At 52.1% G+C, this 20,979-nt stretch overlaps 8 protein-coding genes and 1 non-coding gene across 9 annotated transcripts; 7 read left to right on the top strand and 2 right to left on the bottom strand.

Annotated features, from left to right (window-relative positions):
* The first annotated feature begins 117 nt into the window (after positions 1-117).
* B0T23DRAFT_370573 (ATP-dependent RNA helicase ded-1) lies at positions 118-2,661 on the top strand. Its single transcript, XM_062836605.1, has 2 exons — positions 118-694; positions 769-2,661. The coding sequence occupies exons 1-2, from the start codon at positions 507-509 to the stop codon at positions 2,633-2,635; spliced, it is 2,055 nt and encodes a 684-aa protein (XP_062697364.1). The 5' UTR covers positions 118-506; the 3' UTR covers positions 2,636-2,661.
* Positions 2,662-3,942: 1,281 nt separating this feature from the next.
* On the bottom strand, positions 3,943-6,183 carry B0T23DRAFT_409653 (origin recognition complex subunit 2-domain-containing protein). The gene is made up of 3 exons (XM_062839376.1): positions 4,872-6,183; positions 4,336-4,698; positions 3,943-4,251 (listed from the first exon to the last, which is right to left on the bottom strand). The coding sequence occupies exons 1-3, from the start codon at positions 6,029-6,031 to the stop codon at positions 4,137-4,139; spliced, it is 1,638 nt and encodes a 545-aa protein (XP_062697365.1). The 5' UTR covers positions 6,032-6,183; the 3' UTR covers positions 3,943-4,136.
* Positions 6,184-6,364: 181 nt separating this feature from the next.
* B0T23DRAFT_24578 (mitochondrial PGP phosphatase) lies at positions 6,365-7,484 on the top strand. The gene is made up of 3 exons (XM_062834117.1): positions 6,365-6,642; positions 6,700-7,038; positions 7,105-7,484. Exons 1-3 carry the CDS (start codon positions 6,409-6,411, stop codon positions 7,186-7,188), a joined length of 657 nt encoding a protein of 218 aa, XP_062697366.1. The 5' UTR covers positions 6,365-6,408; the 3' UTR covers positions 7,189-7,484.
* A 1,424-nt stretch (positions 7,485-8,908) lies between these two features.
* Positions 8,909-10,958, top strand: B0T23DRAFT_24575 (uncharacterized protein). Its single transcript, XM_062834116.1, has 4 exons — positions 8,909-8,935; positions 9,021-9,366; positions 9,419-9,499; positions 9,587-10,958. Exons 2-4 carry the CDS (start codon positions 9,174-9,176, stop codon positions 10,687-10,689), a joined length of 1,377 nt encoding a protein of 458 aa, XP_062697367.1. The 5' UTR covers positions 8,909-8,935; positions 9,021-9,173; the 3' UTR covers positions 10,690-10,958.
* Positions 10,959-12,238: 1,280 nt separating this feature from the next.
* Positions 12,239-13,927, top strand: B0T23DRAFT_450476 (copper homeostasis CutC domain-containing protein). The gene is made up of 2 exons (XM_062841092.1): positions 12,239-12,721; positions 12,819-13,927. Exons 1-2 carry the CDS (start codon positions 12,556-12,558, stop codon positions 13,613-13,615), a joined length of 963 nt encoding a protein of 320 aa, XP_062697368.1. The 5' UTR covers positions 12,239-12,555; the 3' UTR covers positions 13,616-13,927.
* Positions 13,928-13,940: 13 nt separating this feature from the next.
* B0T23DRAFT_t49 lies at positions 13,941-14,014 on the bottom strand. Its single transcript has one exon. It is a non-coding gene; the product is annotated as a tRNA-Asn (tRNA).
* Positions 14,015-14,110: 96 nt separating this feature from the next.
* B0T23DRAFT_305773 (uncharacterized protein) lies at positions 14,111-14,722 on the top strand (the record flags this gene model as incomplete). The annotated part of the gene is made up of 3 exons (XM_062834331.1): positions 14,111-14,175; positions 14,255-14,267; positions 14,450-14,722. The coding sequence occupies 3 exons, from the start codon at positions 14,111-14,113 to the stop codon at positions 14,720-14,722; spliced, it is 351 nt and encodes a 116-aa protein (XP_062697369.1).
* A 203-nt stretch (positions 14,723-14,925) lies between these two features.
* On the top strand, positions 14,926-17,415 carry B0T23DRAFT_24613 (alkaline phosphatase). The gene is made up of 5 exons (XM_062834123.1): positions 14,926-15,536; positions 15,606-15,724; positions 15,780-15,868; positions 15,929-16,007; positions 16,068-17,415. Exons 1-5 carry the CDS (start codon positions 15,011-15,013, stop codon positions 17,259-17,261), a joined length of 2,007 nt encoding a protein of 668 aa, XP_062697370.1. The 5' UTR covers positions 14,926-15,010; the 3' UTR covers positions 17,262-17,415.
* Positions 17,416-18,370: 955 nt separating this feature from the next.
* On the top strand, positions 18,371-20,902 carry B0T23DRAFT_450478 (uncharacterized protein; the record flags this gene model as incomplete). Its single annotated transcript, XM_062841093.1, has 2 exons — positions 18,371-18,987; positions 19,053-20,902. The coding sequence occupies exons 1-2, from the start codon at positions 18,870-18,872 to the stop codon at positions 20,900-20,902; spliced, it is 1,968 nt and encodes a 655-aa protein (XP_062697371.1). The 5' UTR covers positions 18,371-18,869.
* Between the last annotated feature and the right edge of the window lie 77 nt (positions 20,903-20,979).

A 20,979-nucleotide genomic window follows, 5' to 3' on the forward strand; every position in this document is an offset into this window, starting at 1 on the left:
GCCACCTGCCATCTAACCAGTTAGAACTGCAGGCGGGCAGTGAGCAGCCGGTTCTACCAGTGGAGTCACGGATACTAAAACACTTGGGGTTTTTCTCCAGGTCGCTCCCGTTTAAAAAAAAAACTTTCTTTTCCCTTTTCTCTTCCACCACAATCAAGAGGATTTTATAATCCATCCCCCCTTTCATCCGAATCGCATTTCCCTTACCACTCTTGTCGTTCCTTTTTCCTTTTGAAGATTTGTTTTTTCTTCCAAAAGGATTCTAGGAGACATTCTCCCAGACTTAATACTTGCGATACACGTTGAGAAAAGAGCGAGCATTCGGTTTGTTCGGGTTTTGCCTTCTTTTCTCGTAAATTCATTCTCGTCGGTTCTCCTTTTGAACATTCGTTCTTTTCGGGAGCCTTTCGAAAAAGCAACAGCTTCGTCAAGTCGATTTCAACGACAACACAACTCTCACTCCTTCACCGCGATTTTATCCGACAAGAAGACCAACCATTGCAATCATGGCGGATCAACTCAGCAGCGGCATGGGCAACCTGTCCATCGACCAGCAGCCCCCCTCGGGCCCCCAGATGGGAGGCCAGGGCCAGATGAGGCGCTCTTACATTCCTCCTCACCTTCGCGGCAAGATGGGCGACGCTGCTCCTCCTATGGCCGGCCCCAACGGTCTTAACAACAGCGCTTGGGCTGGGTGAGTCAAATCCCACCTTGGTCTCACTTGCCCATCAAATGAGATCGCGTGAGCTAACATTCATCGTCTTGCAGTAACAACAACTATGACGCTCGTGGCCCAGGTGGCGGCAACTGGCCCGCTCCCGGTGGTCCCCCTGGCCCTGGCTTTGAGGGCCAGCAGGGCGCTGGCTGGGGCGGCCCTCGTCCTCAGGGCGGCTTCAACCCCAACGCGTACCGCGGCAACGCTGGCGCTGGCGCCGGTGCCGGTGGTGGCGGCAGCTTCAGCAACCGTGGCTCTGGCGATGGTCAGTGGCGCGATGGCAAGCACATTCCCGGCCCTGCCAACCCCCGCGTCGAGCGTGAGCTCTTTGGTACCCCCGACGACCCGTCCAAGCAGCACACTGGTATCAACTTCGAGAAGTACGATGACATTCCCGTTGAGGCATCCGGTGACAACGTGCCCGAGCCCGTTCTTACCTTCAGCAACCCTCCTCTGGACAACCATCTCATTTCCAACATTCAGCTCGCCCGCTACAATGTCCCCACTCCGGTTCAGAAGTACTCCATCCCCATCGTCATGGGTGGCCGTGATCTGATGGCTTGCGCCCAGACTGGTTCCGGCAAGACTGGTGGTTTCCTCTTCCCCATTCTTTCTCAGTCTTTCCACACTGGTCCGTCTCCGATTCCCGCCAGCGCCGCTGGTGCCTATGGTCGTCAGCGCAAGGCTTACCCCACCGCCCTGATCCTCGCTCCCACTCGTGAGTTGGTCTCTCAGATCTACGACGAGGCTCGCAAGTTCGCCTACCGTTCGTGGGTTCGTCCTTGCGTCGTCTACGGTGGTGCCGATATCGGCTCCCAGCTTCGCCAGATCGAGCGCGGCTGCGATCTTCTTGTCGCTACTCCTGGTCGTCTTGTCGATCTCATCGAGCGTGGCCGTATCTCCCTCTGCAACATCAAGTACCTTGTCCTTGATGAGGCTGATCGCATGCTTGACATGGGTTTCGAGCCTCAAATTCGCCGCATCGTTGAGGGTGAGGACATGCCCAAGGTCAATGACCGCCAGACTCTCATGTTCTCGGCCACTTTCCCCCGCGACATCCAGATCCTCGCCCGCGATTTCCTCAAGGACTACATCTTCCTGTCCGTTGGTCGTGTTGGTTCCACCTCTGAGAACATCACCCAGAAGGTCGAGTACGTTGAGGATATTGACAAGCGTTCCGTCCTTCTCGACATTCTCCACACCCACGCCGGAGGTCTCACCCTTATTTTCGTTGAGACCAAGCGCATGGCCGATTCGCTGTCCGACTTCTTGATCAACCAGAACTTCCCCGCTACTTCCATTCACGGCGACCGCACTCAGCGTGAGCGTGAGCGCGCTTTGGAGATGTTCCGCAACGGTCGCTGCCCTATTCTGGTTGCCACTGCTGTCGCTGCTCGTGGCTTGGATATTCCCAACGTCACCCACGTCATCAACTACGATCTTCCTACCGACATTGATGACTACGTCCACCGTATCGGTCGTACCGGTCGTGCCGGAAACACTGGTATTGCCACCGCTTTCTTCAACCGTGGCAACCGTGGTGTCGTCCGCGAGCTTCTTGAACTCCTCAAGGAGGCTAACCAGGAGGTCCCTGCCTTCCTTGAGACTATTGCCCGCGAGTCCTCGTTCGGCGGTGGCCGTGGCGGTCGTGGTGGCGGTCGTGGCGGCGGTCGCGGTCGCACTCAAACTGCCGATTACCGCAAGTTCGGCGGTTCCGGCGGTGGCGGCTTCGGCGGTGGCTTTGGCGGTGCTCCCGCTAGCGGCGGCTACGGCGGCGGCGGCTACGGTGGTGGTGGTCCTCCCGCCGGTGGCTACGGCGGTGGTGGTGGTGCTGGCTACGGCGGCGGCGGTGGCGGCGGTGGCTATGGTGGCGGCGGTTACGGCAACCCTGGCGGTGCCGGTGGCCAGTCTTGGTGGTAAATTTCCAACCACCTTCTTCCGCAGCCACACCATGCTGCGAACATGGCCAACGGCCAGATCGGATATTATTCGACGCTTTCTTTGTGGAATTTCTTATCATACTCTTTTCGATTTCTGATTTTCCTTCAGCATTTCTTATCGCGGCGAAGACATGGCCTTTTCCTCCCACACCGGGTTTGGGAGGAGCAGGCTTCTAAGGCTTACACTCGGGCTTTCACGATAGACATCCTCGCCTTGTTTTGTTCATTCCGAGAACTCCCGACAACAACTTGATACCCTTAGATCGCGAAAGCTTGGGTCTTCTACAAGAGAAGAGCTGCGAGATGGTGCGATTTTGCATCAATTGCAGCCCACGGTTGACATGATTTAGAACGAACTAGATCTCTACGTCAGCCTTCACGATGTCATGTTTCTACTCTTGCCGTTCAGAGAAAGCCTTTTGCTTTCACATAGATGAATGGGTCATGACGCGCCGCCAACTTTTTCATGTTTTCTCTTTTTCTCTGGACATTACACATCATACATAGACAAAAGCGGATTACTCGGTTCCTCTGGCCGCGGTCGACCAACGACACCGCGTCTGGGCAGTCTCTCCCAAGGATTTCTTTTCTTCGATGGGGTTGTTTTTTCCAGAGAGACCTTGTCTCATAGACCGGTAATTGTTTTTTCGGCAGATGAGAAATGAAAAGGATGCGGGAGGAAAAGAACGCGCGCGTTTACGATGGTTAGCAGGAAGCATGATACCCTTTTTTTCGACATACGCATGGTCTTTTTTTAGAGACTGGTAAGAAGGGGAAAAGTGCGTCCTTCTTGGGTTCTTAATTGGGTTTGAACGGGCACGGGGCAAAAGCCTAAAAGGGCATCTGCGAATGGGCTAATCAAAAAGGAGAGTGTTAAACGGGCAGAGGCTTAGGAAGGGGAGGTGTTCTTTTGCACAATGTTTGTTTTTTTCCCTGGACATGGTTTGGGATTTGGGCTTGGTTTATACGGTTGAACCAAGATCGAAGCTCGGGCATTTGGGAAAAGTTCCCCGGACATGGCGGCTGCTTGTTTTTGTCTCCTTGGCATCCGTGGCGCGCGAGACGGAATTGTCTGAACTGAGGAATCCAATCAAAAACATTTCAACTTCGTTATACTCTTGATGTCTTTTGTGCTTGGTGACTCGTGATTCGATGTGTGCGTGTGTGTGTGTGTGGCCAAACAATGTAGTGGACTAGGTCTTTTCGGTAATCGAGTACCTATCATGAGAGCATGACATGACAAGCAAACGATCGAAGTGGCAAGTATACATTTTCGACTTTCTAATTATCATGAGACTGGATCAAGTGATATTCAATGTGGTGAGCGTTCCAGGACTTTGGATATGTCAAGACTATGATATGTGTAGGCTTCCAGTCCAACACATGTGGTGGGTGTTGCCGTGTGTGTGATAACTTCCAGGTCAAATCTGTGTGTGTCCCATTCGTCTCGATTCAAAACTTTGCATTATTGTGAATCATCACTATGACATCAACTCCTCCAGGATGGACTCCAGCTCCTCTTTCCTAAAAGGTAAGCTCAAATATTCCGTCCCTATCGAGTCCTTGTGACTCGTAATGATTTGATGATCGTGGAATCTGTTTCCGTTCTGTTAGCCGTTGTCACCTTGAGAAAAAAAAAATAATCTCCTCAGCCAAGTCACAGCAGAGGGAAGAACATACTCTTTGAGCAGCGTCCTAAACGCCATCTCCGAACTGCAAATAAACTCCTCCACAGCCTTGTTGTAAAGCATCCTATACTCTACCCCCGGCCCTTCTCCTCCCGCTGCAAACTCCCCTGCCCCTGATGTACCACCACCACCACCGTCCTCCAAAGCCACCAAAACCTCCCCCACAATCAGCCCAAACAACTTCCTCGCGTTCTCGGGTAAACTCCGCAACACAAACGCCACTCCTTCCTTGCCACCCGCTCTCTTGCCCATTCTACCCAGTAACTCGTGTACTTCGTCTACTACGTCCAACTCTTTGCTGTGGTTTACAAAAGTGGTGCAGTCGTGAAATGCAAAGTTGAACGAGGAGCGTAAGCTGGAGTCCCAGAGCAGAGGGAAGTCGGGCGTGTCGACGGTGCAAGCGAGAGAGATGGATGGGTGTGAGGAGAGGTGGGCGAGGAGGGATTGAGTTTGGGGTTTGCGGAGGGGGAGAAGGGGGAGTCGAGGGAGGCCAGGAGGAGGGTTATTCTTGGCTTTTGGGGGGAGGACGACGAAAAGGAGGAGAGGAGGGTGAAGAGGTTCTGGATCATGGCGAGCGGGTTCCCGGAGGGCAGGCGGAAGGTGGGGTCGATGGCGGCCGAGATGGTGGTGAGGATCTCGCGGAAGGTAAGGGTGCGGGTGTGCCCGTTGATCATGATGATTGTCTTGTTTGTGTCATTGCCGCCGGAGGTGAAGAGGTACTCGGCGAATTGGTGCAATAGTCGACGCTTGGAGCCGTAGCCGTAGAGGCAGACGCTGAAGCCCTGGGAGAGCTCAAAGGCCCATTGGGGGAAGGAGGCGGCGTGTTGCGACTGGAGGGCTTTGATATGTTTTTCGTGGGGGTCCTGACCCAGGTTGCGGAGAAGCGAGAAGTATTCTTCGTGGGTGAGGAGGTCGAGCGAGGAGAGCGTGTTGTTGGAGGTTTTGTTGGATCCCGGCTTGTTCTGGTAGAAGTATTGCTCGTGGGGAGGAAGGTCTCGGGGTGGTGTGGGCGATTTCTTTCGTCGTGCTGAACCGGGGGGCCTGCCTCCTCGTCCTCTCCCCCTCCCTGTCTTGGATGGAGTGGCTGCTGCTAACTCGGCCTCTTGGTCGGCGAGGTTTTCTGGTTGGGTATCTCCTTCCTCTTCTTCCTCGCTTGACTCGTAGATCTCTCGTGCGATTTGTTGCTCTTCGTCCTCGTCATCGCTTACAGCGCCCTCCAGCACACGGTCGATGAGAGCCCTGGCACTCTTCCGTCTAGCCGATCGATCGGCAATTCCTCGCCTACCAGGTGTGTCGACGCCATTGATTCCTTTGAGCTTGATCGGTGTCTCGTCGACTTGTTTCTTGCGCAGGGCGGATGGTGTGCTCGGCTTGCCACTTGGTGTTCCTCCCGTTCTGGCCTTCGGTGGTCGCCCTATCCTTTTCTTGCTGGGTGTCTGCTCGGTAGGTGACTCGGGTTCTTCTGGCACAGAGGCTAGGTCGTGCTGGAGGAAATCGACCTGTTTCCGCGGGGTAGCGTTTCGCTTTGAAGGTGTTCCTCCATCTTCTGATTGTCGCCGTTGACGTTTTGCGGAGGGAATCGCATCGTCCTCATCTGGAACTTCGTAGGGGTCGGCAGGGAGTGGCCGCTTTCGAGAGGGGCGTTCGACTAGATCGTGCTGATCTGTTGATTTCCGGCGAGGAGGCATACCGTCTGTGTTCTTGGCTTTGGTTTGTGCTGTTCAAGTTGTATGGCATGCCTTGGAGTTCTGCTGTACGTTGACCTCTGCAACTCGAAGTCTTCTAGAAACTTTTGTGAACCTGGAAGTCAAGGAAGACGCGCTCGCTTAATTGAGACGCGTTAAGCTGTACCCCCGGGATGGCGCTACCTAGGTACCTAGATGGGAAGACGGCAGGTACCTGCGGGTAGCAGGGTTCGCTGCCTGACGGGGGCAAGCCAAGCCCCTGTCTACCACCACATACACTAGGTACTTAGCGGGAGGGTTATAGGTGGGAGTTCATAGGCTTTCTTGCAACCTCATGTCATCTCAACCAAACAAACTCCAAGAGGACTATCGCGACCAACATGTCAAAGCTCAATCTCAATTTGTCTGCCTCATTGAACATTTTCAAGCTTATCGCTAAGCCTTCACTTTGTCTGCCCCACGTTACAGTTCCAACGTTCAATGACCTGCCCATCCCTCTTAACAAAGCCTTCTCCGGCAATGGCGAGAAGAAGGTTGACATAAAGGCTGTCGTGCTCGACAAAGATGACTGCTTTGCCTATCCTGATCACAATGAAGTGTATGAGGCTTACAAGGTGGGTTATTTTCTCATCCCAGTCCCATTCAGGAACACTTTGACTGATTAAGCCAAGGAACGCATGGAGGCTCTACGAGCAGCATACCCAGGACGCCGTCTTCTGATTGTCTCCAACACTGCTGGTGCCCTAAGCTGGGACAAGGACGGCCAGATGGCATCCGCAGTTGAAAAGGCCACCGGCATCACTGTTCTCCCTCATGGTGTGAAAAAGCCAGGCTGTGGAGACGAGATTATGTCCTACTTCCGTGCCCACCCGGAAACCGGTGTCACCAGTCCTCACCAGATCGCCGTCGTGGGAGACCGACTGGCCACTGACATGATGCTTGCCAACATGATGGGCAGCTATGGCATCTGGATCAAGGATGGAGTTGTTCCCCACCAGCAGAAGAGCATCGTAAGTGAAAACCTGCAACCAAGCTGCGTGATAAGCTGAAGTCTATTGCTGACTGGGACATGCTAGTGGTCGAGAGTTGAGAGGACTGTTGCGCCCTTCCTTGTATCCCGTGGTTATACCGCTCCTGAGCCAGTGAGCCCCTTTGAGTAACTGCATTTGTGCTTCTCCAGAGAAAGAAGACAGCGTGTAGTAATGTATTTTTTCTGCATATCCCCAGGATCTGAGGTGGGTTCTTTTTTTCTTTCGAATCTCTGTTCCATCCTCTTTGATTGTTCCGTCGTCGTTGTCCTCCTCTGCGTTGCGGTTTTGCCCTATTTATATGTCTTGCTCGTTGTGTCCATTTCCCATGAAACGTGTTTCTTGTCTCGCTTAATGGAGGTTTCTGGCGCGAGGGAAACAGGCGTGCTTCAGATTTCCTCTCAGCTGCCGGGCCTGTCTTTCCGTCTGTCTGCGCGATTGTGGGAGTCTTCGAGCAACGTGAAGGATACCGTCGTGACTATAAGCGACAGTTTCGTGTGGCTTAGCCGGCTGTTCGTTGGTTTGATATCAGTCCCGTTGAAATGCGGCAGAGAACGCTATCAACGGATGTGTTAGCAAAGACACAATAGTTGGACACATCAAGCAGACCCATGGAAAACCAGTTCCCGGCAATATCGGGTGTGCGAACAAAGCACGCAAGCTTGTTTACCGGTCGGTAAACAACACGTTATTTAGTGTCATATCTCTTTGGCAGCTGGTTCTGCTACGTGTTTAGACTCCTTTTCTTTTTTCTCATTATTGTCGAGTGAATGTCGGAGAACCTTATACATGGACAGGACCGACGACCGTCACAATGGATTATGAAAGAATCGAAAACGAACCTAGTGGTTGGCAAAGAACGTGGCAGGTCAGGACAACCTGATAGGATGTTGCTAACGTGATGAAGGTTGTTCAAGGTTCTTCCAAAGGCCTTGAGAGTGACCGAGGAGTGTTCGGTAGTAGTCGTGTGCGTCGGGATAAGTCGAATCCACAATGACGACCTTGCCAGTACGTTTGCTGCCTACAAGCTTCGATAGCAGGTTACTCATCATTCACTCTCGTGGCCAGCGAGCAGTTAGTCGGTGAATGGTATCTGGAGGCCACAGATTTGCCGGCCGGTCTGGGTGGTCCTGTCGGGATGCTTTGGCAGCTGCCAGGAACGCCGTTGGTGGCCATGTCCACCTATCTCGTCACCCATAGTTAAAGGCCATTGTCGACCCACAACGTCCTCTCGCCAAACCTCCAAACTGTTTGCCGTCCCAATTCATCGTCGTCATTCGGTGCTTCGAAAACTGTTCTCGAAGACGTCAACTGCACAACTGATAAGGTTGGCGCATGGCAGTCGCACAAGTTCTGGATCCCCTGCCATAACCCAAAAGGAGGCCCAATTCTCAAAATTCGGAGGGCAGCCACGGAGATTCACTTGCGGATCAGCTTTGGTAAAATCTCGATCCAGAGGTAAACGCTGTCATACAATCTTTTACCTCCATCGTTTTCTCCGCCGTTGAGCGATCTGGTCGCGTTCGGAGCGGACGGGTGCGAGTAACGAGATAGGTGGTGGTAGGCATCCGATCGGCTCCAGCAATTTGGACAAACCTTGTTTGTCGTCTAATATAGACGAGAACGTTGGATGTGTTACGGCTGTCTTGAATAAGGACCCCGACAATAACATCAGTTCAGGTTTTGTTGTTCCACCGCTTTAGCCCTTCCTTCACTGGATCACTTCTCAGACGGTTGTCACTGTGGGCTTCCGAGGGTCGCCATCAGAACCTCCTATAAAAGAGGAGGGGCTGTCGTCTCCATCTCCCCTTTTCCTTCGTCCTTTCAAGGGCTTTTCCATCAGGGCCAACCTCCCTTACGACTATCTCGAGGAACACAGGTATGTCGTCCTCTCCTCTACTTAGTTTCCTTCTTCCTACATGTTGTCCTTCGGCGCCATCTTTTTCCATAGCTGACTTCTTCAGAACTCACCCTTTAAGCACATCTCCGCCGACGATCGTCCATCATTCTTTGCCCTACAACTGGTTTTCATTCTTGCTTCAGCCACCTTGCCGCATATCGCAGACCCCCCGTCTCACAGCTGTCATCGGGGACCTGCCATTCCTGACTTCGACGCAATGGGTGGCAAGCAATGGGCGAAAGAAGAGGAGCTCGTCTTCTGGAGGTTTGTCGTCCCCAAGTCGCCCAAGCGCGTCGGAGGAGATAGACAGAATCGCGAAATGTCCTGGAAGGAGTGCGCTGCCTGGATGCAACAACGCATGGCCAGAGTCTTTAAAGAGCCGCGACGAACCTACACTGAACTGTGTCTCTGTGAGTCTTCCTTCCGTTGTCTCAAACCCCTTCGTGAGCTGATCAGGACCAGTTGAACATTACTTTCAGAACGCTGAGAAGGAGAAATTTTCTCCCCACGCGGAAGTATTAGTACGACGATATCTTGCGCAGAGTATGTACACAACGATACCTCTTTGTCGTTTGTCTATACTCCTGTCACTGTTGGAGAAAATACTGACGATGATTGTTCTATCTCCAGAGAGAGCAGATGAAGTCCGTCACGGTCAGGGCAACGGTGAGGCAAACGATCAGGGCAACGGCCCGGGCGACAGCGACAATAACGGCATTAACGAAGAATCGCACATTCCTCAGCCTTTGGGCAACGCCGGATCCCCTATCCCCATGACACCAGCTCGCCCTCGGAGCTTGGCCACACACAGGGCCAAAAACACCGACCATCAAGAGGATTCTCCCTCGTCGATGTCCCCATTCGCCCCCGGTTACAACAACAGCGATGGTTATGCAAGCATTGGAAACCAGGCAAGCACTCCCAGCTACACAGGCTCGAGAGGATATGCCGACCACCTTGGTCATCCTAAGCCCAGTAGGATGTCTCTTGGCCCCAGCGGCAGTTTGGCCGCTCCCGCGATGCCCATGGCACCCATGGATGAGGAGGAGCTTCCTCTCGCGGGCCTTCGTACGGCTTCACCCTACAGCCACGATAGTCCTGTTACCCCAGGACAATACTCTGAGGTAAACTCGAGTCCGCCTATGCAGATGCCTCAAGCCATGCGCCATCATTCGGTAATCGAGAGGCAAGCTGCGAGCGCTGGCATGAGTGTTCAGGACCTCCTGAACAGCTCCCCAGCTAAACAACATCCTTTGCCACAAGCCTATCAGGGCTCTGTCCACGACGGTTACAGCATTCAGAGCGGCTACAACTACTATCCGGATTGCGTTCAGGATCTCGCCCAGGGATACGACAACAGCTACTCTCCAAACTATACATCGAACTATGGCCAGCCTTACGTCCAGGGATACAATGATGACGTTCACAGCTACAATCAAGGCTACGACTCAAGCCCCCAAGGACACAGCAATGGCATCCAGGGCTACAACCAAGGTTATGAGTCAAGCCTCAATGGAGTTCCACAGAACCGCATCGATGATGCGTCCTTCCCTACCCGAGCTGTTTCGAGCAATGCCACCCGTTCGGCTCACGAGGGCGCGACTTACAACAACGAATATCATGGTTCCAACAGTGACAACAATTACCAGAATAGTAATATCCCTAACGGAAGTGGAGAGCAATCAGCTGCATACAGCCGTCGTGGTCCTCAGAGGTCTGTGAATCGCGCCTGAACTAGGTCAGCTAAGCTCTTACAACGGACCATGGCTTATGGCTATGACTCCAGATACATCTTACCGTATCTCCTTAACAGACATATTGCTTGCTTTACCACTTTAGCTTCGTCAGGTAAAGCGTTTCCTTTATTTTGGTCTTTAGGTCGCACTCATCTCTTCGGTCTTTCCGTTTGCGAAATCTCCATCATCATCAGCAACCTCAGAGGCAGCTTTCATTTCTTCGAAACAGCATTCATAAAGGCGTTAGGACGTTGAAAAGGTTCCGCGGCGCTTTTCTTTTCGGTTCGGCTCAGTCCTTTATTCAGCATTTTCTTTACCTTCATTTAGAGGTGTACTACGCGCCTTCCACCTCGCGAGCATCGATAACCATCATACTTACATTACGGCCTTCCATTTTTTCCTCGCGGCCCTTCGGCTTATTTTCTTCAGCATCGCATTTCTTATCCTGTCGCCTCTAAAAATCAGAGTAATTCAAGCGAGCATTCGAGGGGACGCGCGCAAAGAGGGGGCCTTATGAGCAGGCTTCGCGAACGTCATGAAAAAAAGAAAGGAGGCATGGCTGTTCAAAGCAGCGAAGGAACATAGCATAACTAACAGACAAGAGATCCACAAGGAAGAGGGAGAAAAAGACGGTCAAAAAAAAGAAAAGAAAAGAAAAAAAGGGTATACATTGAAACAAACACCAAAAAAAGAAGCTTTCTTGGAAGCGCAAAAGTAGACGGAGACATAGACAGTGGACGAAGGCCTGATTTCCTTAGACATTCAGAAGTTTTGGTTCAAGACATCCCCATCCTACTGTTCCAGTCTATCCTGGACTTTTTCGCCCTGCTTTCTGTTTAGGAGACGAAGGGGGAGGACAGTTGGCGAGGAAAAGATGCGACGGATACACATGTCCTGGGCCGCCCCAGTAAATTGTTATCGTTCAGCATTCATCTTTTCTATCACCTTACAGTGTTCGGGAGGATCTGCGATCTTAGCGGAGGAAGATGAGAGCTAGGGCTGTTTTCCTATGCGGATCGAGGCGAGCCAGTGCCCTTTTTTTAAGACCAGGACAGGTCTTTTACGTCCTAAGGAATATCTCGGGGTGTACCTTAGCGATCAATGATAAAAAGCACTAAAATCGAGAATTGGTTTTCATTTGACATTGGTTGAATTACTCTGTGAAACGCGTGAAATCAAAGATAGTAGAGGTATTGAGAGACGTCTATCTGATGGCAGGCCGGCAAGGTGTTTCGTTGTTGTATGCCTGCTTTCGACTTAAGGAAAGGTACTTGATAGTGAAGAACTGCAGTGGCGACGAGGACACCAAGATATGTCACTGATGTCAAATAATAATTCAGGAATCGGGGGAAAGAACTTTTTATAAAAAAAAAAAAAAAAAAAAAAAAAAAAAAAGAAAGTGCCAGGCGACCCCTAATATAAGCGGCTTGCAGAAGCCGGAAGGAAGAATGAGGTGTCATTGAAGGCGGGGACGTTCGGAGTGACAACGGGAAGGGTAAACCGAGCCCGCGAACCATTCAGCTTCACTTGCCGGAACTACGACGATTGTGTATCTTCAAATGATACCGCCTAGATACGCCTTCCAAACGCAAGTCAGTGTACTTTCTTATAAGATAGACATCTTCCTCTTCATATTTACCTACCTACCTTTCCCCTTTACACTCCTCGCTCTTCTTCACCAACTCTTGGTCCAGATCTTTCCCATTGATTATCACCGGATACCCCCACTTATCACGACTATTGAACATCAAACCACGCCGACATCTTTTCATGCTATCAACATTCGCGAGCCATTCGTCCACAGCCCAAATAAGTACTTATTGCTTGTAAATACGAGTTCAGCTTATCGGGAAGGACATCAAAATGCCCTTCAAACTTGAGATCCCAATCTTTACCACCGACGTGGAAGAACACGATGTCCGTTCTTTTGAGCAAATGAGTTTCAAAGAGCTCCTGAAGCTCTGCAAAAACTTTAATTCTGCCGAATGTCGCCGGATCCGGCTGGAACTGAACGCCGTTGGTTCGTATGGTAAGCCATCCGTTACATCCTGTTCTGGCCACCATGCGCTTTTTGGGAACAAACTTGAAAGGTCTCAGTCAAGACTAACACAGTTGCTCAAATACAGGAGACGGTGGATTAACTCCTAACATTAAAGATGCGATTCGGTTCCTTACTCACTTGCGGAAATCGGAGATCCTCACGGAAGACCAACAACCGGCCATACGAATCATGATCCGGCCCCGAGGTGCGAAGAACGACGACAAATCCGTCTCTCCTATGACAGAAGTTCAGGATTTTCAGTACTCTGAAGCCGAGCTGCTCGCAATGTGCCAGAGTATTGAAGACTTCAAGACAATGGGTCGAGATGTCCTCAGCCCGGAACGCGGCGACGGGTTCGTTTTCGGGGTGCAGAAACGATTAGACGGTCCCTTGAACGAGCTGATGCTTCATCCTAAGGCCAACAAAAGGTTGACTTCCACGGCCCATCCTTATCCCTGTTTCCTGCACCGCGCCTTTGACGGCGTGCTCGCGACTTCGCAGAACTACCCGGGCACAAAGATCCCGATTGGGCGCCTTGTCGAGAAGATGAAAGGGCATGGCTTCAAAGGGGTGTTGACGTCCGGAGGATGGGGAAATGCCACTAACAACCTGGAAACACTCGGGGAACTTGGGAGGGCGGCGCTGAAGGAAAAGGAAGAAGACAAGTTTGAGTTGATAGTTGGTGGCGGTGTACGGTATGGCAACGTGTGGGACATATGCTATGCGATGAAGGAGCTGGCGCAGCACCGGGATTTTTGGCTTCACTCTTCGTGCTTGACTGGCGAGGCCTCCCCTCATACGGAAGCACGGACTATCTTGATGAGATTGAACGCTGCAGAAGAAGCTGCAAAAAATTGGACAATGGCTTGTGGCGCGTACTAGCTGGAGAGTGGGATTGGAGAAGCTTTGTCTGATGGCGGCATGATAGGCTTAATCGGTCCTAACCTAACAACCGTATCATGCAGAGAGGAGAAGGTTAAGGGAAGAAAGAAAAGAGCAGTTACAGTATGTTTGTTTTCTCTCAGTTGATGGAACAAAAAAGAGAAAGCGTAAGGCAAAATGACATTAGCAACGGATAAGATAAATAGAGTGAAAGTAATTTATGGGTGTTATTCGTTGTAGATGTTTCTAAGGAACGCCATGTGAATAGACAATGGAAAAAAACATAAGGACGAATAATAAAAAAGAGTTGGGTAGAAAAAGAAAGCTCCCTCGGTAAGGATCGAACTTACAGCCTCCAGATTAACAGTCTGACGCGCTAGCCAATTGCGCCACGAGGGATCTTGATTGTTGTTGTAAGCTCACTCAAATGTCAAAAACATATAGGCACCGCTTTCCATTTGTTTTGCCTGGTTTTGACTACATTGCAAACAATCAATGTCCCCATTTCACAATCTGCAAGCGTTCATTCACACAATAACACGACCGAACATTCTTATCAAGTTATCACAGAAGTGGGAATCTTTTCATACACAGTGTGGGAGTTGTCGTCACTTTTGAAATGACATGGGGGGTACGTAGCTGCCCGGGTATGGTAGCAGTGGGCAATATTAGCCCCTCAGCCGCTCAATCGCCAATCAGTCTCCCGAGTTGAACCACGTTCACATCGTCGCTTCAACCTTTGACGTTCCCGCTCATGGCGCACATGGCACCGAGGCACTATCCCCGGCTTCTGGTTGCGGTGGATGCAACCGCATAACTGCCGGATGCCAATAGCTCGGCCCTACCTTGCTTGATCATGGTTACGATCAACTCGCCCTCAGCTTGTCGTCCTTGGTTCTCAGCCAGGCACCGAGTCTACTCCCCGACTCGCTTGCGATGCGATATGCAGACGACTTCCGATGGTTCGATGGTGTTGTGAAGTCGTGGTGCATCCCGAACCGTATCAAGACAGCACCAATGAAAGATGCTCAAGAGATGGACACGTGCCCAGGATACCGCTTGTCCGACGACGTCCATCTTCGTGCCCCAAGCGATGTCGGATGTTGAAGCCATGGCTGGCGTAGATAGCTTCCTTGGCTCCTTGGCTGAGCGACAGCAGCCCAGCCTCTCGAAGCATGTGTGCACGACTCCAGTACCTGCGTCGGAACAGGCACGTTCCTACTAGGGCAAAGGAACAAGTACCCTCGTCATCAACTCCATCACACCCAAAAAGATTGCGGGTATATATGACCAGGACGGCACCGTCTCGACCCTCGTGATGGCTCTCTCCAGCGTTCCAACCACCACCACCACAAACCGGTTCCTGCTCTCATTTCCTCGCTTCGTGCTGGCATCATGATCTCCAGCAGGATAAGCGGCGCCATCGCCCTGCTGGCCACTTCGCTCTCAGTCGTCTCCGGCCAGACTTTTCAACGGCTTGGCTCTTGCCCAACCTTGGGCTGCATCCTCCCACCCGACCAGCAAGATTTCCTCCCCGGACAGCATTTCGACATACGCTTTGAGGTGCACGCCCCCAAGAACGGATCCGAGGCCTTCAACGACGGAGTTCCGGATGAGAAGTTCACCGTCACCATCGCCAAGGACAATGGGAAGCCTCAGAGCATTGCTTCTTTCTTTGAACTAAAGGAACCTTCGCTCGAGAAATGGACGTTTTCTTGGTATGAGGACCTGTTCGCCCAGGATGCCAAGACTCCCTCGGTCGTCAATGTCGCTTCCAAGATCTATCGTCAAGTTGCGCTGTATGAGCCCGGTACATATACGGTTACGTTGAACTATTACTCGGGAAAGACGACGACGGCCACTTGGGTGGTGAGACCACTTGCGACCAAGAAGAAGGCTAAGAATGTCATTCTTTTCATTGGTATGTTTGCGTTCTTGCGAGAATCACTTGGCACTGGACGTTGGCTAACTCGTCAACTTTGATTTCCAGGAGACGGTATGACCACCAATATGATCACCGCTGCTCGACTGCTTGCCCACAAGTCCATCAATGGCAAGTATCAGAGCACTTTGCAGCTTGACAAGTTCCCAACCTTGGGTCATCAGATGGTTAGTATCGAGGCCCAGTGATTGCTGTCTCTGCAACAAACTAACAGCCTGACAGACACACTCTATCGACTCGTTCATTACCGATAGCGCGAACTCGGCTTCTGCTTTGTATACAGGACACAAGACCACTGTCAACGCTATGGGGTAAGTCGAGAAGTGATATTGGCGGGAACAACGTTCAAGCCATGCTGACAATACGCACAGTGTTTACGTTGACTCGTCGCCAGACAAGTTCGACGATCCCAAGGTCGAGACCATCGTTGAGCTTCTCAAGCGTATCTGGGTAAGTCGCTTACAAGCTTGCCGTCTCTCCTTGTCCCCTGCTGACACCAATGCTTTTAAGGGTTCTGCCTGGGGTGCTGTCTCGACTGCCTTCATTGCCGACGCCACACCCACTGCTCTCACCGCCCACACGCGCTCCCGGTATGAATATGGCGCTCTCATCGAGCAAGCACTCAATGGGTTCTCAAACACTTCGTGGACAAAGCAAGATGGCCCGGATGTTTACTTTGGGGGTGGTGCCGAACAGTTCCTGCCCAGCTCTGCCTCTTACCAGGGCAAGGACTACTACGCCGAGTTCGCCAAGAAGGGATACTCGGTCAGCCTCAACAAGACCTCCCTCCTCGCTCTTCCCGACGACAAGAAGGCGCTCGGTATCTTTTGCAAGTCCAACCTGCCCGTCTGGCTAGACCGCAACATCTTCCCCGAAAACACTCTGAAGCTCAAGAACGACCCCTCGGGCGCCTCCGGTCCAGCAAAGGACATTCCCGGCCAAAAGGAAATGACCCTCAAAGCCATCGACATCCTGCACAAACGCGGCGGCAAGGACGGCTTCTTCCTCATGTCCGAAGCGGCCTCCATCGACAAGCAGATGCACGTGCTTGACTACGAGCGCGCCCTCGGCGACCTGCTCGAGCTTGACGACACCGTCCGGGCCACGATCCAGAAACTCCAAGACCTCGGAGAGCTCAACAACACCCTCATCGTCGTCACCGCCGATCACGGCCACGGCTTCGACGTCTTTGGCGGCGCCGACACCAAGTACCTCGCTGCCCAGCACGACAAGGACGACCGGCACAAGCGCTCCGCCGTCGGCGTGTACAAGGAATCCGGACTATCCCAGTACACGGTCGAGCAGCCGGGTATCAGCTACAACACGGGGCCCAACTTCCCTGTCAACTGGGACCCGCGCTACGTGATTGCCGCTGGCACCGGTGCCGCCCCTGACCGCCGTGAGCAGTACGGCGTCGGCAAGAACGGCTCCCGCACGCCTGCTGTGACGCTGCCGGGTATGGGTGATGATGATTATTATGTTAATCCTACCGATAGGACGGGCGGGTTCGTGGTCAACGGCACGTTGCCTACGACTGAGAGCCAGGGCGTTCACTCGCTCACGGATGTGCCGGTTTTTGCGCAAGGGCCTTGCTCGGGCAACTTTGGGGGTGTTTATAGCAATACCGATGTCTTTTTCAAGATTGCGAGTTGCTTGGGGTTGGGACATCCCACTAAGAAGACTGATGGTGGGAAGGGGAGGTAAGACGGATGGGTTTGAGGAGGTGGTATTGTGGGAGAATCCTCCCTCGCTAAAAATATAGGTGGAAAGGTAGAGGTAGCTTGAACGAAGATAATTAGATTGAGACGAAATAGAGACATACAATCTAGACTATACCTACGTATCAGCATTCCTTCTACCATTAATTTCACCATTCTGAGTCCTTTATTTCACAGTTTCTTCCTTCCTTCCTTCTGCCGCCGTCGCCACGGCCAACACGCTCCTTTCCCCATGGCAGAGATCACACAGGTAATGCGATACTCGCTTCCCGCCCTGTACCTTCCTAGCCTAGACGTGGCCCAGGTGCCAGTAACAGGCACCATACGAGGTTTGTGACCCAGCCCCTCTACCACAACGAGGAGCCCTGTGGTCTCATGGTGCAGTGGCTACCGTTGATGGAAACTAAGCGCAGCGGTTTTCGTAAATCAGGTCTGCAGCAGCTGGGGCATCGTCGCTCGTTCTACGTACCTACTCGAGCGATTCAACCTTTTTTTTTTTTTTTTTTTCGCTTTGTGTTTTTCTTCTCTTCTTTTTTGCACCAACTTAATATGAGTTGACTAAACCTCTACCTCTGTTATCATGTAGTGAATCTAGTACATTTGAATGTATACGGCTTCGAATTACTCCTTTCAGGCTGATTCAATCAACGAATTGGAATAGTAAAAGCTAAAAAAAAAAAAAAAAAAAAAAAAAAAAAAAAAAAAAAAAAAAAAAAAAAAAAATTTAAAAATTAAGATAAAATAGAAAGGATCTGCTCAGACTCAACTCTCGTTCTGACTTAATACTCTTATGATATCCAGCAGCATGTTCTTCGATATCAGGCTCTTTGTTGCCTATGCGCGGCCAACTGCCCATGACCTACGTGGTCACGGCCAAATGGTACAAGACAAGCCACTCAGCTAAAACTGGACAGCCATATGTTATTCGCCATGATGCAGATGGTCTCAATGGCGATGTGTCGGTACCGATTTATCGTTCTTTTTTTTCTTTGCCGTTATGCATGTATGTCCAACCACCTCAGACTTGAAGGGTGGTCCAGAAATCGAAGCTTGTCAGCTTTGCATAGCGCAAAGCGAGAAGAAGGAAAGGGGGAACGGCACTGTCCTTGAGCAAGTCAACAAACTACCGATTACGGTTAGTACAGTTAGTCTGGGCGGGTGGAGCCCCTCACCTGAACTCGCGCATCCCGCCATTGCCTGCCGCTTGTGTCCACCCGCCCGCCTACGCGATGTGCCCTTCGTCATTGCAGGACATCGCGTCGGGAAACATCTTTTCCAACTACGAGAAGGAGTCTTTGTATTGCTTGGACATCTTTGTTGACTTACTTCCTCGATGTACATCCTTTTTCCCGCCCTAGTAATACACCCCAAACGCATTGGATTTGGCGCATTTACCGACTTCTCTTAGCTTTAGCTCAAGCAATACACCTTACCGAGCACTGGTTGACTTTGGCATCTTGTCGCAACTTGTCGCATTCTTCCTGCCGCCATCCATCGCATCGCACTCCAAGTACAGACCAATACTGAAATTGATTCACCTTCTCGACGCCCGTCACAACTCCATGCCGGCCGATGAAGAGGCCGGGATCTCAGCATGGCTTCTTCGCAACCTAACATGGAAAAGTTCCTGCGCGAATGGCGCCAGGATGCCCTCAATAAAGCCCAGTACGAGTCAGCTATATTCATAGGGGACAAGCTCCTTGCCATGACAAGTAAGCACATATATGAACTCTCGTCCCGGTACAGGTTTTAGTGTCTAACTGTTGGGTTACTCCAGACGACGACAACGATGCCTTCTTTCTAGCCCAAGTCCACTTTGCCGCCGGAAATTATACTCGAGCACAGGCACTGCTTGTTAAACAAGACCTCCTCACCTCGAGTCCATCCTGCCGATACCTCGCAGCGCACTGCCTAATCAAACAAAACAACTTCGTCGAGGCCCTCGCGATACTAGGCGAACACACCCCGACACACCTATTTGTGACTAATGCGAAACGGAAGACTACTCGAGGCTTGCGCGCCGCCACAGCAAGAGCCAGTTCAAAAACACCATCGCGCCACCACGAGCAAGGCGACGATATACCAGAGGAAGACATACCAAACAGACGCTACGAAGCCTCCATGTGCTATCTCCGAGGGCTCTGTTACGCCAAGCAGAATGCCTTCGACCGAGCCAAGGAAGCCTACAAAGACGCTTTGCGGATCGATGTGCAGTGTTTCGAGGCCTTCAGCCAACTGGTCAAGAACTCGCTGATGTCACCCGATGAGGAGGACGAGTTTATGCAGTCGCTCGCCTTCGACTCGATTCGCGCTCCGGGCGATGACCCAGACATGGAGGACGAACCAGCCGACTACGTGCATATGCTGTACCAAACACAGCTCTCCAAATACCGCAACCCACAAGCCTTCAACACAGCCATCGAGTCGCTTTCAACACACTATGGTCTCGAGAACAATGCCGATATTTTGCTCGCCAAGGCCGACCTGCTCTATACGCAATGCCGCTTTAAGGACGCGCTTGCCATCACCGAGTCGATCCTGATGGACGACAAATACAATTTCGCCGTCTACCCGATTCATCTTGCCTGTCTGTACGAGCTCCGAAAAACGAACGTACTCTTCCTGATCGCCCACGAACTAGCCGACACCCACCCCGACGAACCCTGCACCTGGCTCGCCGTCGGAATTTATTACTTCACCACGGGCAAGATCGCCGACGCGCGCCGCTACTTTAGCAAGGCCAGCATGATGGACGCCAATTTTGGTCCGGCCTGGATTGGCTTCGCGCACACTTTCGCCGCGGAGGGCGAGCACGACCAGGCTGTGACGGCTTACTCGACCGCCGCCCGCTTATTCACAGGCACCCACCTGCCGCAGGTCTTTTTGGGCATGCAGAACCACGCCATGAACAACATGACGGCCGCCGAGGAGTTCCTCAAGACGGCCTACTCGCTGTGCAAGACAGACCCGCTGCTGCTCAACGAGATGGGCATCGTGCTCTATCACCAGGACCGCCTGAAGGAGGCCGTCAAGATGTTCGACCAGGCCCTCGCCATTGCCGAGGAGACCGATAGCGATCCTCACGCTTGGCTGGGTGCCCGCACGAACTTGGGGCATGCGCTGAGGCGGCTAAGGAAACATGATGAGGCGTTGGAGGAATTTGACCAGGTCCTTCGCGATGGCGGGAAAGATGCCCAGATATTTTGCGCCAAGGGATTGATATACCTGGATCAAGGGAGACCAGATGAGGCGGTGCGGGTGTTGCATGAGGCGTTGGCGATACACCCGCAGGACCCCATTGCTACGGAGTTGCTGAATAAGGCGCTTGAGGAGTCGGCAGAAGCAGGGGGTATAGGGCTGCTAGGGACTGCAGATGCGGGTCTTGGCGGGGAAGCGGGGGATGAGGCGATCACGGCCAGCTTTGAGCAGTTGCTGGGGGTTGCGACGAGGATGAGATTGGCCAGGGAGAGGGGGAGGCGGGCCGTTGCGGAGACGCCAGGACAAGGTGGTGTGAAGGATAAAGGGAAGGGCGTTGCTAGGGGTGGAAGGAGGGGAGGAGCGGCGGGGGGCACTAGATTGTTTAGGGGAGATCAAGAAGAGGTGGATAGCATGGAGCTGAGCGACTGACAAGGATGGTAATGGGGATTTGATTGATTAGCACTGTTGTTGTTGGATTATCCGTACTTGGCACATCAGCACGGTAA

The sequence above is a fragment of the Neurospora hispaniola genome (genome assembly GCF_033458365.1).
Source record: "Neurospora hispaniola strain FGSC 10403 chromosome Unknown B0T23scaffold_1, whole genome shotgun sequence".
Lineage (NCBI taxonomy): Eukaryota > Fungi > Ascomycota > Sordariomycetes > Sordariales > Sordariaceae > Neurospora > Neurospora hispaniola.